Source organism: Helicoverpa zea, chromosome 1 (genome assembly GCF_022581195.2).
Source record: "Helicoverpa zea isolate HzStark_Cry1AcR chromosome 1, ilHelZeax1.1, whole genome shotgun sequence".
NCBI classification, from domain to species: domain Eukaryota; kingdom Metazoa; phylum Arthropoda; class Insecta; order Lepidoptera; family Noctuidae; genus Helicoverpa; species Helicoverpa zea.
In genome coordinates, this window is record NC_061452.1 from 1706450 (window position 1) to 1721031 (window position 14582).

Here is a 14582-nt window from a genome sequence, read left to right on the forward strand (position 1 = left end):
TTATTTCTAAAGGAATAAAGTATTATTTTTATATGTTTCTGTTCCGTTCTTTGGTAAAAGCCGCTTTTCCTATTTTATTGTTTTATCTTTCATATTCGTTACAAAAATTGTGATCGAGTTACACGTCTCTACTGCTCTCTTCGTTCTTCGTATGTATAATGTCAACTAAAAAAAATGTGAATCGCTTTTCGACACGAAAATAACTGTGTTACTGCTTAAAAAAATCAAAATGTTCAATAAAATCAATAAAATTGATTTCTAAATACATGTAATACATATTATAGATAAATAACACCCATACAACATTTGTCCTGGGTGGGAATCGAACCCACGACCTACGGCATAGCAGTCAAGATCACTAAGTACTAGACCAACAGGCCAGTCATACTGATTTTACATTGTGTTATCATAAAAAATGTTATTAGGTACGTACCTACGCCTTGGGACAATTACTGAAATCCATGCGAGCATCACTAGTCGGTACCTCATAAAATAAGCAACTTCTATGAAATCTATACTAATATTATAAAGAGGAAAACTTTGTTTGTTTGGTTGTAATGGATAAACTCAAAAACTACTGGAACGATTTTAAATATTCTTTCACCATTAGAAAGCTATATTATCTGCGAGTAACATAGGCTATATTTTATCCCGGTGCGGGCAGTAGCTCCCACGGGACGCGGGTGAAACTGCGGGAAAACGGCTAGTATAAAATGATAACAGTATCTATTATTTTAGTACGAGTTAGTAAGCGCTTGCTGACTTTTCGGTAGCGAGCAGTACACAGCAGCATGTACGTATGTGTGTCTAATGTCGTTTTGATTCGTAACGGTGTTTGTATGCGTGTTTGTTAGCACGAAACACATTGTGCAAATAGACTAGCGTCTAACTGCTCATCACTGGGGCTATCTCTGTCGCACACGATGTCAGATGAGACAGCGCGCTTTTTGGCCACGCCCCTGAGTGAGTTCGAGCCCGCGACTAGTTTAACCTTAAGTTCAGTGATTTTTGACATTCCATTATTTATATTACATAGCTGTAAGTTCACATCATCAAAATTGCACAAAAATATTCCTATGTACCTTAGTTACACCTTTTTTTTTGTCCCACTGCTGGGCATAGGCCTCCTCTCACATTGAGCGTTTCCCCAAATATTTTTTCCTAAATAATAATTTGAGACTTCTCATCACAACAGGATTAATGTGCAATTTTCTAGTGCAATATTTATTGACAATTTGTATTGAAATAAAACATACGAAAAGTATTAAGTTGTATTTATTTTAATTAATAAATTGATCCTACAAATAAATAGCATTAATTATAGAATGGGTTGTATGTGACCCAGTGGGCTCGCTTTTGCTCTTTGTCAGTTTGATGTGAAGTGAACAGTGATTTATAAACTTCACTAGTTTGTGGGTCCTTAGCAACACTGTATTCTTTCTTTGTCTTCTTGTAAGACGGGTCTTGCGCCAATTCTGTTGGGTGAACGCGCTTTGAAGACCCGAAATGACCCCTTGTCTGTTTATTTGGGTTGTATTTTGGCAATGACAAAGGTATTGTTTCAATTTCTTTCTTCACAGCTGCACTTGAGCTTGGTCCAGCCTCTGGTTCCGCTTTGACGCCATTCTCTTCTTTAATGGTATCAGACTCTGTTACAGTTTCTGTAGATGTAGATGCGACTGGTGTGGCCGGCTCAACTTTGATATCAACTTTAGCAGTTTTGTCTGCCTTCGATTTTTTACCACTTTTCCTGCTGGCTACTCGGACTGCCATCTTTTCTTTCAACTTTTCAATGTCTTCATCAGTTCCGTTGAGTGTAACAATGTCGTTATCTACGAATGGTTGCTGACACTGGGGGCAAAAGTTAAAATCAATAAATCAGTAAACTGACCTGAATTAATAGATTAGAATATTAATTGAAGAAATGGGAGCAAGTTTATCATTGCTGACACAATTGCCTATTTTGTCAGATGGTCCTGTTTGGTAAATATGAATGAACATGATTTAACTATCATAAATCTACTTCCATATCCAAGAAACATGCTGAGTAACAGATCGCCACCACTAAAAAATCCTCAACGCGGTTCCTTACAAACGACGTCAATGGGGGCTACCGTTTTTTGTTTCACCAGATGGCGCAACTGTAGCGTGAGGTCTAAAACTATGGCTATCAAAGTTCGTATTATGAGCGCCAAAACTTTTATCTACATTAGATGATTATATTAGATCAAATGTAATACAATAGAACTATAGTGTGAACGTATTGGCGATGCCACATTGTTGCGCAGTGCCGTTTTGCTCGAAAAAGAAATGCGAACATGAGTTTCCGAAAGATTAAAGTGTGTCAAAGCAGTGACATTTATAGAACCCTGATCTGTATTTGCCATAATTAATCTAAAGTATTGTTAAATATTCACAATATTAATTTAATTAGAAATATAAACCCTCGCGCGTAAACAAACAGTGGCATTTGACGTTTCGAAGACCTCACGCTACACAAGCGCCTCTAGCGGCGATTTCATACGCGGTAGCCCTCATTCACAGAGTTGGGGGCTTCCCAGATTATCGAGCTTGTGGATGAATAAACTCCTGATCTTAAATCTTTCATGTTGAAGGAAATTAAAAACCTTTCTCTCGAATTTAAGGATCAACAGTCGGAAATTAAGTAAGTAGGTACAGTCAGCAAGTTGAGGAAATCAAGACTCAGAATTGCAAGTGTACGTTACCCAGGCCAGATGTTGTCGAAAATGGTCATTTGAATACAAGAAAAGTTATGGCAGTAAATATTTTGTTTAATTTTCAAATAGCTCCCCTGTAAAATGTGTGTTTTTGGATTGTGCGGTTATTCGTGCAAAGCAGCGAAATAATATACAATGTTTTTTTCAGTTAACACTAAACTTACGTATGTCTTATTTAACAGTGTATACTTAACAGTGTACGCGTCTGTACCGAAATTGTAAGGTGTATTATACTAAACATTTCAAAAGATAGTATAATGTTCTGCGTTTTCGCTTTTTCGTAACCACCTAAACTTGGTCGGGTTACCACGGTCATTCATTTCCTAATGACTTTAATCGTATTATCTCATTAATTATCCAATGTACTGAGCTGAAATTTTACTGATATACAACTGATCTAAATAACTAATTATTAACATAACATTCAGTTCATATATCCAATCCAGTGGCCAAATAACACCGCGTGCATCAAGACCGTGCTCGTGAAGAACTGAATATCATCATAACTTGTTAAATACTTACAGGATACTATAACTTCACATACATTTGAAGGCAGTTACAAGCTTTAAAATAACGTAAAGTAAGTCTTTAGACTTCTTATTGAGAGTGCTGGGACCAATTGAAATGTTTTTTCATTTAATGAAATAACCTTTAAGATTATTTTTATTTTGGTTTCATTATTTTGGTTTCATTATTTTGGTTTTATTATTGCCGAACAAATTTAAACTAAGTCCTAGGAAGTCATGTACAAAATATGATAAGAATCCGCTTAACCCCCAGCAAAATCTCGAATAACTTCGCAACCGAAGAAAGAACAAATACAAAATATGGCACAACATTTACTTTATTTAGACAACTAATTTTATAGGTAATATTTATTTAAATATTCCCATTAGAAAGAAAAAGGTCTGGCTGGCGTAACGTTACGCCAGCAGGAAATGTTATTGTGAAATAATTAAAAAACTATAAGCGCAACAAATTTAAAAATGTGCGCAACAATTACAGAAGCCGCACAACTAATTATCTATAAGATTCAAATAATCATTTTCGACAACATCTGGCCTGGGTAACGGACACGAATTGCAATATATTATCCACGGTAAACTTTCTGTCCCAACAATATGATGATCTTACAATCAAAGTGCAGGAACTAGAAATTTGTATCTCATAAACTGGAAAGCATAGAACATGCTAGATCATCTTGCATCAAGATCCGGAATATACCAAATAAAATATAGGAATCTAAGGATGACCTACTAAATACGCTTGTTATAAAAAAACCCCCGACCCAAAAAAAAGCACGCAATTATTATGACAAAAGGTTAAAAACGCTAAACCCTATAAAAAGCAAAAAATAACTTTTAACACTACGTAAGTACCAACTAAAGCATGTCAGACTAAACTAAATTTTGTCGTGTCGGGGGACCGCTCTAATTTATTAGCCTAACGTTAGAAGTAATTATATACTACTACATTACATATACTTCTATAACTTTTTATACAATTTTGTTTAGATACGTGTTTTTTTTTTTATACGAATGTTGTAATTAGGTAGGTATCATTTGATTTATGTAAGTATTTTTAAAGGTAAAAAGCGGTCCCCCGACACGTCAAAATTTAGTTTAGTCTGACATGCTTTAGTTGGTACTTACGTAGTGTTAAAAGTTATTTTTTGCTTTTTATAGGGTTTAGCGTTTTTAACCTTTTGTCATAATAATTGCGTGCTTTTTTTTGGGTCGGGGGTTTTTTTTAATTTATAATTTAATTTTATTTCATGCTTTTTGAAGGAGCTCCTTAATTTTTCCTTCTTTCATTTAATTTCTTTTATTTTAAGATGGGGTCGCTATATGCGATCTCGGCCAAAAGAAGCTGTTTAACAATCCTCATGACAGACCAGCTCTGGGAGAATTGCACAGATTGAGAAACAACAAAGATTAACCTTTGGTCATTCAAGATTTTCAGCAAAAATATAAATCGGTTTATCCGTTTCATTCCGGCATTCCAGGGTTTCATCCGCCACATCCCATTTCCAGCATCAGGTTCTCGTCAATCAGAAACATGAAGAGAACTCGTCAAGACAAATTCAACGAGCCCAAACTCGATGGGTTTACTAAACGGCAGTTCAGGGTTACGTCTCCTATCTTCGTGTCCTAACAGCAGACCAGCTCAGTGGTTCCAGAAGACATTAGTATTTCAAATTTCAGATCCCACATATGCTTGCAAGTAAACTGAGCGTGTAACATTCCTATCACACCTAACAAACGAGGTGATGACCTTGAAGACCTGAACCCGATACCCCTTGGTTAGACTGGTGTCAGACTTACTGGCTTCTGACTACCCGTAACAACTGCCAAGGATGTTCAATGACGCCTTTATCAGTTTATTAGATTATATTTAGTTTTACTGTTATAATAATGTATTATGTAACTCTTCATCTTTTAGTAAGCGTTTATCTCAGTACATACTCATTTCTGTTACACCGTTCGGCCATTCTTGATTTATTAAATGTGTAACTAACTCAACTTTCTTTAAACATTTATAACATGTTTAAATACCCACCATATGGCAGAGATTCTGCTTGACCTCCTTGAGTGCCCTCTCAGCAAGCACACAGCCACAGCTCCAGAGGAACACAAAGCGGAACTTTCCAGACATCTCCAGGCCACTGATGGGGCAGATGTAAGGGGCATTGCCTTCACCCACGTTACCGTCTGTGTGGTCGGCCGCTGTGTACGCTGGGTTCTTCACCAAGTTCAGGTCTTTGATGTCCTGTAAATCAGAAAGGGTGAGTACATAGTACTTTTTGTAATACTGTTGACACTGATAACGCCAGGAAAATATTTTTATTAGTTTTCAAAGAAAACCTTAGGATGTTACTTGGTAACATTTCACAATATTTATGTCAGACATAAATATTTCATTCACTTCATAATCTGTAACTTAGGTCATGATTTCTATGAAACTACTAGGCTGAAATTGGTCACATTGAGTGAGACACTTTAAGCAGGATTATTTGAATTTAAATGATTACCACAAAAGTACATAAAAAAGATATAAACTTGAACTATTACATAGGATTACCTATTAGATTGGATTAGAATTTACCTTAAGGCTCTTGATGTGGTTGATGGACTCTGGCTTGGTCTCTTTGTCAAGCAGTGCTTCAAGCACGGAGCTTTTACTGTACAGTCTGCCCAAGCCACAAGCCACCACGGGCGTCTGCAGCGGTTGCTGGGATAGAGCACAGTTGCGCCACTTAAACGATCTCTCAGCATCCTTGTCTTTCTATAAAGAATAATTAAAAATTGAAGTTACATGTTTATATTGTACGAAGAAAGGACTGCGTCTAAAGATATTTACCTGTTCTGGCTTCTTCTTCATCCGTACAAGCTCATCTCGACGTGGAATGGTACCTCCATCACAACCCATCTTGTAATTTTCAGAATATTCGTGATATAAACTTGTTTAAAATGTTTTATAATTTTGTAAACGATCGCGTTTGCTTCGTGATTTATTTATTTTCCCGTGACGATATACACTAATGACAAATTCATTTGACAATAATTGGAGCACAGACTATTAAGAAATAGAGTTGACAAACAGTTTTACGGTTTTTGTTTACGCTATATAGTGTAGGATACTCTTGTTCTTCAAACTGACATACCGGAAGTAGAACTATGCCGATCGGGCAGCTGTTTTGTTGCTGTCAGTGTCAAGTAACAAACGTGTGTCATTTTGCAATCACATGCACACATGGGGTATATTCTGTTTATTCGAGGTCTTTTAAATTAATAAAGTGATTTATTGTTTGTTTCGTGACTGATTTTAACACAATGCCTGATATTGAAATGAATAGAGTGCCGGAAAACGGGTCTGACGCTGAAAACAGCTCACAGATCGACTCGGACGCAGACAATGTTTCGGACTCTGGTAAACTGATAAATAAAAAGAAGACTAGAAAGCGTGGAATTATATTCTTATCCACTATTCCTCCTTACATGAATGTCGCCAAGATACGTGAAATATTCAGCGAATTCGGAGACGTTGGAAGGATATATTTGCAACCGAGTGCTAGTAAGTTTTAAGGTTACCTGTTGTTTACATTTTTATCGAGATTTATTTTGGTCAGTACCTAATCATTTTCTGGTAATATCAATAAAACTACCCTTAAGACGAGCCACTGACCTTTGATAGACTACAATGCTTTTGGCCTTGTTAGTGCCGTATCACCACTCTTTATTTGTAGTTATCCATTATTACTGAAGCAACTAAAAATCAATTTATGTACCATTTCAGAGCCTGGCGAAAAACGCAAGCGGGTACCGAATCAATTCACAGAAGGCTGGGTAGAATTCCAGAAGAAAAAAGTAGCCAAGATGGTTGCAACAAAACTAAACAACACAAAGATTGGAACTAGAAAAAAGTCACGATACTATGACATGATATGGAATATAAAGTACATTCCGAGGTTTAAGTGGATTCACTTGAGTGAGAGACTGGCCTATGAGAGAGCTGCCATGAAGCAGAGGTTGAGAGCTGAGATATCACAGGCCAAGAAGGAGGCCCACTACTTACAAACAAATGTAGAAAAGAGCAAGAAAATGAAGAAGAAAAAAGCAAAGGAAGCTATGGAATAATAAATAGATTATAAGTTGATTGTAGTGTTTTATTTCCAATGTTTGTGACAACTAAAATGAAACTCCTCTCTAGGATTAACTATTTGGTATTTAGTAATGGAGAATAAAGGTTTGTGCACATAGACCAACACCATGCTGCCGTTAGCCAGAGATAAAACCTTCCACAAACTTCTCACATTCTTTATGAACATGGTGGAGGCATGAAGGTGCACAGTAGTTGGCAGCCAGTTGCCAATCCTAAAAGACACATAAATGCTGCATTATTTCTGACTGAAGTTCACTCTTCCGCTAATTATTTCTTCTACGCGCATTCTCTGCTTCGATGTTAGGGGGTCGGGAGTCAACTTCTGAATGTACCGTCTTGGCGGTATGGTGTGGGAAAGTATTCCTTGCGAGAACTCTCGATGCACTCTCACACCGTCCAGGGCGTTAGACTGCAGTTTCTCAAAACTGTGTAACTCCTTCATGAATTGCTTGCGCTGGGCTATTTTAGCCCAATGGTAGCGGTGGCGGCATACTACTCGGCTGTAAATTAACAATGTCTGCTTATTTATTTGTAAAAAAAATTAGAAATACGAATTATATATTTTTTTATAAGATAGAATATGGTTTCTAGGTGATAGAAATATGAGGACGTAAATTATACTTACTATGCTAAAGCCAATTTAGAGTAAGCAGGGTGTATGCTGACGTCGGACCGCGCCAGCTCCGGGAACCCGGGGTACAAGGGCACACGCCTCTTTTTCTCCTTCTCCGGTTTGTCCTTGTCTGGATTTTGAGATTGAATTTGATGGTGCGACATTGTTCACGATTTCTAAATCTAAAGACGTGGGAACAACAATTTACCTACTGTAGGGGCACTATGACATCGTCGTTGCTTCGTACCTACTGTTTGGTCAATAATCACTGACAGCAATTTCACTTTTGACAGTTTTTGGGGATAAACAAATGAGGTTTTACTGTAAATAATACATATTTATTATCTGATAAGGTTCTATATGGTCTAGTTACATAATTATATTTTGCTATGATCTAATAGTGGGGTTTTACCGCATGACTATAAAAATACAATACTGCGCTCAGATTTAGGCAGGCACATGAGCAATTGTTTCGCGGGAAATTAGATTAAACAGTATAGTCATACGATATAGTAGAGGGTAACAGAAAAGAAGCAGAAAAAGGGATATTCATGACATTTTTAAATATTCACAACCAGGAAAAATAAAGTAAAAGCAGAGTTTACTACTCATATAACATAAACCTGTATTTCACAGGACACAGAAAAGAAACTGAACAATTTAGGAGCTAGGAACGACTCCAATCATTTTACTTGAGACAATAACGCCAAATAAATCACATAATATAAATTAATAACAGTTTATTGATACAGCATTAATATTAAATCTACTCCGCGGCCGAATGCAACCCATGAGGTCAGTAAGTATTGCTTGGTGTCGACGTGAACATTTACTATAACGATTATTTACACAATCCGGTTGTTAAGACGAGGCCGTGACGGCTGCTACTCTGCTCTTGCACACACAGTCATTGAATTCATTCACTAACACTGAACACAGTAGTGATTTGTTTGGATTTGTACTGTAGCACTGGAGTACCTAGAAACAGAGAAAAAAGTTATTTATATATTCCATGTCTATTTTACAAAAAGCAACTTATTGTTGTGTCAACTCTACACCCAATGTTTACAAACATTTCTCTGTGTAAGAGATGACAATGACAAATTTTTAATGTTTTCTCTTTTTGTGTCAGTCTTGCACTAATGCCAAATAATTTTTTTATTCAACTTTATTTAGCTATGACAACATAGTTCAGAAAAACAAAGTGGTATTGCAAGCAATAAACATAAAGTGAAATGACTAATAAACACTACAAAACGATTTGGGACTTTTATTTTACTTGTCAATAAAATTATCATTAGACTTTTGTTTGTTCCACTGCAGGGCATAAGCCTCTTCCTATACAGAGAAGGAATAAGTGTTATGCTAAGGTTGAAGTTCACCAACAACATAAACATCAGTTTTCTTGAAACAACCATATATTATGAATTTTGACGTTTAATTTTCAAAACAAACAGTTGTTTTAAGAAAAATAGATGTTTATGTAGTTGATTAACTTGGGCCTAAATCACCACACTTGCTTTATGCAGGTAGGTTAGGGTATTTCAGATTTCATAAGGTTTCCTAAACAATTCAGGACTAGAAACAAGTGTCTAAATCAGGATGCTGTTGTCATCTTAGAGGGGTATATTTAAGCCACATATAATTCAAATGTACCTTTGCCTTCTCCTCTTGGCATGGAGATAGTTTCAACGACACTTTGTCCGCCTGAACCTTGTTAAATAACTCGTTGGCTTCTTTCAACGTCTTCTGATATTCCAAATGCATGCCGCTGTTTATTTTCTCGTGAGCTCTCTTTAGGCTCTCGATGCGGTGAGCCCAGTAGGCCTCTTCAGCCGCGTATTCGTTATGGCGTCTATGGTCGTAGGCAGGAGGTGCGTACTGGTGAATGGGCTGAGCTCGGGGTTCTGCTTTCTGAAAATTTTAAGTGTTAATTTAATAATCTAGAAAAATATTTTTTCCTGCACTTTTATTCGTCACCATAGATGGTGTGCTTTTGGAAGATATTAACCATTTTCTTCAATATTTCTAAATTGTAATTTAAATAAAAATGATTAAGATTCTTCATGAAATTATGAAATTGTCAACAACTATGAATTTTCAGTGTAAGAGTGTGGTAGAAATATTTAAATATGTTCAGCATGATGTATATTTCGATTTTAACTTCAAGTTAAAGTATGGACCTCAAAAGACTAGTTCCCAGAAATCGCTGGGGTAACCTACAAGAGTATCTTGCAATGCTGTACGTTCTATGCTAAATAAGACTTATAAGTTGAAAATTCACTTAGAATAAATATTGTACTTTTATTAAACAACAACATACACTACTATGTCCTAACAAGAGATGACATTGATCAAAATTATGTAATGTAAAATTGTATTTACTTTTGCGGTGAGCTGAGCTTGTATCCGGTCTAAAGCCTCTTGAGACACTTGGATAGCATTTTCATTATCAACAGTTACTTTTCGAGTGCTTTGAGAACCTCCCATGTTTATAAAAATGTACTATCCAAATAATTTTATCGGCAAATCACGTCAAAAAGACATTTTTTGACAAGTTTCACATCACATACGACCGCGCATAGACTAACAAAAACTATTCTAGAACTCTTTGCTGTCGCTCGCTCCGCTGCATTGATCCATTGTTTATGGTCAGATGGATGGTATTTTTCCATTGACTTATTATTTTTCGCAGTCTTTATTGATTATTTCAAAATAAACTTATATGCACGTAGAACAGGTTAGAACAGGATTTCATTTTATTCGTAGTTTTTGAACCTTTCATTTGTCAACGTACTGGGTTCGTGGGCCTCACTATATTACCGCTCAAGTACGAAGCTAAAATAGTAGATGGCGCTGCCAGTACTGTTAGCATTGGTAAAACAACATCCACACGACCATTGGTTACTGGGTATATAGTCATCTAGTTATTACCTAGCCCTTAAGTACTTTTTTGAAAGTAGATTGAGCGATTGATGGAGCGATAACTAATCAATCCTTTTCACCAAACAGTAATCCAAGGGAATCCAAGGCTTGGGCATTATCCATTCAGATTCTCTACGCATTAACCGATAAAATAACAAAAGAAAGTCTAGACTATGTGTCCGTGATACATGTCTTATAGTGTACCCTGGTCCTGCTACCCTCAAAGTAATATTTGATTGGCCCCATATGGCCCTGACTAGTCACGAGAACTTTGGCTGGCGAATTTAGGTACACATGTAAGGAACTTATAACCGGCTAGCTAAATATCCCAGCTGTGCAGCATGTTTCTAAGTCATTCAAATCAATATTAATTAGCAGCAAATATTCAAAATGAAGCAATTAAACAGATTGACCACAACGGGCCACATTTTGGCGAGGCGGCGCGGGGTCCGGGGAGGTGTGGGCGCGCCACAAAAACTGACCACAATGGAGCGACCGGTTCGGCCGGTTGCAGCCTCCGTCGCTATCATCCCGCCTCCGACGTACTTTCTTCTGTCTGATCGGAACGCGATTCGGTTAGCCGCCTTCGTATTTTTAAACTTTACTTTTTTTTGGTTTTATTTAGAGTATGTTTAATAACTAATGAATAAATCAACATTATCAATTTATTAGCAATACATTCGTCAATATAAAATATTAATTTTGTGAAGTGCCTAGAGCCACCGTTATGTTGCATGAGGCAAAATAAAATCCTTTATTTACCCATATGTGTTTTATTTCGTTTACTACCTACTCCGTTTTGAGTTTTTTATCTACTAGGTATTTATTTATTTATTTATTATAGGTAACTTGTTTCTGGCCTAATGTTCAAGATATACGGCAAAAATTTTACTAAGGAATAGCATGATATTATAGTTTTGAGTTCGAGTTTAATTCTATTAATGTTCCAAAACGAAAACAGTTTTCTACAACAATAAGGTTTATACACTTTTGTATGATGAATATGGTCTAAAAATGTACCTAACTAAAGTATACTTTTAGAAGTAGATATAAAATCTAAAGGCTCTCAGTATAAAGTTCACTTAGACTGCTACTGCAAAAGGGTTTTCTTTTATCTAAAAGTTCTAGATTTGTAACTGCAAGCCTGATCGCTGTCCCGCCGTCTCTCGGTGCAACAGCGTCGCCCGCGCCGTTTATCCGTACCATAAACACCGCATTCTATAAATCAGTGTAACGTACACAACTGTCACACACGGAGGATTAATTACGGCGCATTGTCTATGGAAATGCCCACGTACATCACAAGACAAGACGTTTATGTCTTGGAATTTCAAGGATCAAATTCCTTTATTTAAGGGTCCTATTAATTTGATGTGCTGTGATCCAGAAACCTTGTTATTTCTTGTTTTGTTGAATATATGGTTAATAACACAAAACGATTACCTATTTTCCTGAAAATATGTATCGATATTGTAGACCTAAAAATGAAGCCTTTGTAACTGCAGATAATATCTGTAAAAGCGTAATGAATGATCATAATAATTTCAGCTTACCTATATCTTGCCCTTTGCCGGGCAACGGCTATCTCCCATAAAGAGAAGGAATCATTTTTTCAGTCTTACTATATCCATAAATGACTGCTTCACTCCACCAGATACCTATCTGATCCAAAGCATTCGTAATCATACAGCCAAGGTCCCGCTACATTTCCAGTTTATACCTCCTTTGCTTTCTTAATTCATAATTACGTTCATATTAAAGTGGAGTACGCAGGGCAGGTGAGACGTGCAAAGGCACAACCTGACATACAGCTTAATTGCAATTTATGTGCATGGATGCCCCGTGTGATATGTCCCAGGTTCCCAGGAAAGCTTTTACGTGGAATAGCATTTGAATATGGCGTTAAAAGGTTAGAGATTTTGTGTTTGCGGCCAGTGATAACTACCTTTTTGAGTAAACTTATTTTTTTTGTACTTATAGTCACAATTGTGGAGATTCTCACAACGCTCTTATGTATATTTTTGGTAATAGAGGAAAAAATACATTGAAATAGTTGGAATGTGTGTTCCACTGCAAAAATTGTAACAAGAGCGAAAAAGAAAATGCTTAAATGAAATGGAAGACAACTTCCGACGTGCAAGATAAGCATAAACACTCGTACATCGAAATCACAATAAATCGTAGATATTCAAAAAAAGTAACCATCTGCACGATATATCAAAAGCTAAATGATAAAGCTAATTTGACGTGGAATTCTTTGTGTCTGTTCGATCACCCCATTTTATACAGAATCGATTCTTTACAATACATTTATGGTATTATGAGGAGCCCTGACGTCTAATAACAATCCGTTTCTACCTGCACGATTTGGCCCTGTCAGTGGTCGCATCTTCTCACCCCGAATTCAAAGAGGATTTACTAAAAACACCCAAAAGTTTAAGGTATTTTAAACTTAACGAACAGAAAAATAAAGTCCAAATTTAATTGGCCCAAAAATTTTATTTGTCCAAAAATAACCAGTCATTGAAATCATCGAAGGGTCCGCTTTTAGACACAGGTGCTTGTTTGATAAAAAAAGAAAAAAAAAAAACGTTATGAAAAAGAGGTCCCAATCCCGGCAATTAATGGATTACGTATAAAATAAGACGCGTAAATGGGAACATAAAGATTGTAACGTCTTTCGCACCAGAGGTAGACAACTTTGCTTTGAGATTTTAAAGCATTAGGTATTCTTTTTTGGTTAAGCTGAAAAAAGTTTTTTCGGTGTCAGTTAGCCAGTTTTAAAACTGTCGAGGCTGCAGGATTGATCGGAAGAGTTACCGCAGCCCTGGAACACAAAGCGATTCAACAAAAAATAGGTACATTTCTTTTAGTCAATAAATGTTTGATATTGATTGTAACCAACTCCTCACAGAGAAAGAAGTCTCTTGAAAATATTCCTACCCTTGATGTACCTACTCTAGATTCCTAAGAGGTTACAAGAACTTTATTTAATGAGCCAATTCAAATACATTTAAGAGCAGTCAGTGCAAACCCACAAATCATTAGGTTTCCTAACACCTCTGAACACATAAGTAAGCCACCGCAATTTACCCCACCATTTTCCAACATAAACTTGCCAATAGATGTCTATAAAATTGCTATAACAAAAGAAAATATGTTCCGTCGTATCGGCTAGCTAGGCATTAGGCGGAATTGTGCGTCGGCACATGGAACTAAATCATGCCGAGTATTGGTTACCTCTGACTTTAAGACGCTAGACCATGGAGAACTAAATAACTAACGGAGGTGCCATAATAGAAAATCTCCTAAGAAAGTAGCGCCCAAATTTCGGGGAAGAGGAACGTTACTGTCTTCGCTTTTATACGTCTTCTTTGGACCTGATCATTTTTTGTAATACCAAAAATCGTTGGCAGATGTCTCAAAGAGCCAGGCCCCACTTCTCCACTGGGCACTATGGGCAAGTGCCCAGGGCCCCGCGATCGAATGGGGCCCCCTAGTTCCTGCCAGATTACCAAATGATAACCGATATTTAGGTACTAAAAATCTGATGATAATGACCAATTAAAAGAATGATAATGAACATTTAAAAGAATACTTAAAAAATGTTCAGAGTGAAAATGAAGCACCTAACTGTGTACAGG

The 14582-nt window shown here is 36.6% G+C and overlaps 4 protein-coding genes across 4 annotated transcripts; 1 reads left to right on the plus strand and 3 right to left on the minus strand.

The window, feature by feature from the left end:
• Window positions 1-1259: 1259 nt before the first annotated feature.
• On the minus strand, window positions 1260-6297 carry LOC124639436 (replication termination factor 2). Its single transcript, XM_047176835.1, has 4 exons — window positions 6099-6297; window positions 5844-6023; window positions 5298-5507; window positions 1260-1851 (listed from the first exon to the last, which is right to left on the minus strand). Exons 1-4 carry the CDS (start codon window positions 6165-6167, stop codon window positions 1315-1317), a joined length of 996 nt encoding a protein of 331 aa, XP_047032791.1. The 5' UTR covers window positions 6168-6297; the 3' UTR covers window positions 1260-1314.
• A 151-nt stretch (window positions 6298-6448) lies between these two features.
• LOC124639511 (pre-rRNA-processing protein esf2-like) lies at window positions 6449-7394 on the plus strand. Its single transcript, XM_047176959.1, has 2 exons — window positions 6449-6812; window positions 7035-7394. Exons 1-2 carry the CDS (start codon window positions 6572-6574, stop codon window positions 7373-7375), a joined length of 582 nt encoding a protein of 193 aa, XP_047032915.1. The 5' UTR covers window positions 6449-6571; the 3' UTR covers window positions 7376-7394.
• On the minus strand, window positions 7391-8203 carry LOC124639678. Its single transcript, XM_047177158.1, has 2 exons — window positions 8026-8203; window positions 7391-7900 (listed from the first exon to the last, which is right to left on the minus strand). The coding sequence occupies exons 1-2, from the start codon at window positions 8175-8177 to the stop codon at window positions 7636-7638; spliced, it is 417 nt and encodes a 138-aa protein (XP_047033114.1). The 5' UTR covers window positions 8178-8203; the 3' UTR covers window positions 7391-7635.
• Window positions 8204-8738: 535 nt separating this feature from the next.
• On the minus strand, window positions 8739-10604 carry LOC124639597. Its single transcript, XM_047177063.1, has 3 exons — window positions 10399-10604; window positions 9670-9927; window positions 8739-8991 (listed from the first exon to the last, which is right to left on the minus strand). The coding sequence occupies exons 1-3, from the start codon at window positions 10501-10503 to the stop codon at window positions 8875-8877; spliced, it is 480 nt and encodes a 159-aa protein (XP_047033019.1). The 5' UTR covers window positions 10504-10604; the 3' UTR covers window positions 8739-8874.
• Window positions 10605-14582: the final 3978 nt, after the last annotated feature.

Excerpts from the sequence above, each read along its gene's own strand:
- LOC124639436 (XM_047176835.1), bottom strand. The coding sequence starts at position 6,167 with ATGGGTTGTGATGGAGGTACCATTCCACGTCGAGATGAGCTTGTACGG. Across the intron at positions 6,024-6,098 it reads TGAAGAAGAAGCCAGAACAG|AAAGACAAGGATGCTGAGAG; the intron begins GTAAATATCTTT and ends TATTCTTTATAG. Across the intron at positions 1,852-5,297 it reads AGCAGAATCTCTGCCATATG|TGTCAGCAACCATTCGTAGA; the intron begins GTGGGTATTTAA and ends TTTTGCCCCCAG.
- LOC124639597 (XM_047177063.1), bottom strand. The coding sequence starts at position 10,503 with ATGGGAGGTTCTCAAAGCACTCGAAAAGTAACTGTTGATAATGAAAAT. Across the intron at positions 9,928-10,398 it reads AAGCTCAGCTCACCGCAAAA|AAAGCAGAACCCCGAGCTCA; the intron begins GTAAATACAATT and ends TAAAATTTTCAG. Across the intron at positions 8,992-9,669 it reads GCCAAGAGGAGAAGGCAAAG|GTACTCCAGTGCTACAGTAC; the intron begins GTACATTTGAAT and ends CTCTGTTTCTAG.
- LOC124639511 (XM_047176959.1), top strand. The coding sequence starts at position 6,572 with ATGCCTGATATTGAAATGAATAGAGTGCCGGAAAACGGGTCTGACGCT. Across the intron at positions 6,813-7,034 it reads ATATTTGCAACCGAGTGCTA|AGCCTGGCGAAAAACGCAAG; the intron begins GTAAGTTTTAAG and ends GTACCATTTCAG.
- LOC124639678 (XM_047177158.1), bottom strand. The coding sequence starts at position 8,177 with ATGTCGCACCATCAAATTCAATCTCAAAATCCAGACAAGGACAAACCG. Across the intron at positions 7,901-8,025 it reads TCTAAATTGGCTTTAGCATA|CCGAGTAGTATGCCGCCACC; the intron begins GTAAGTATAATT and ends GTTAATTTACAG.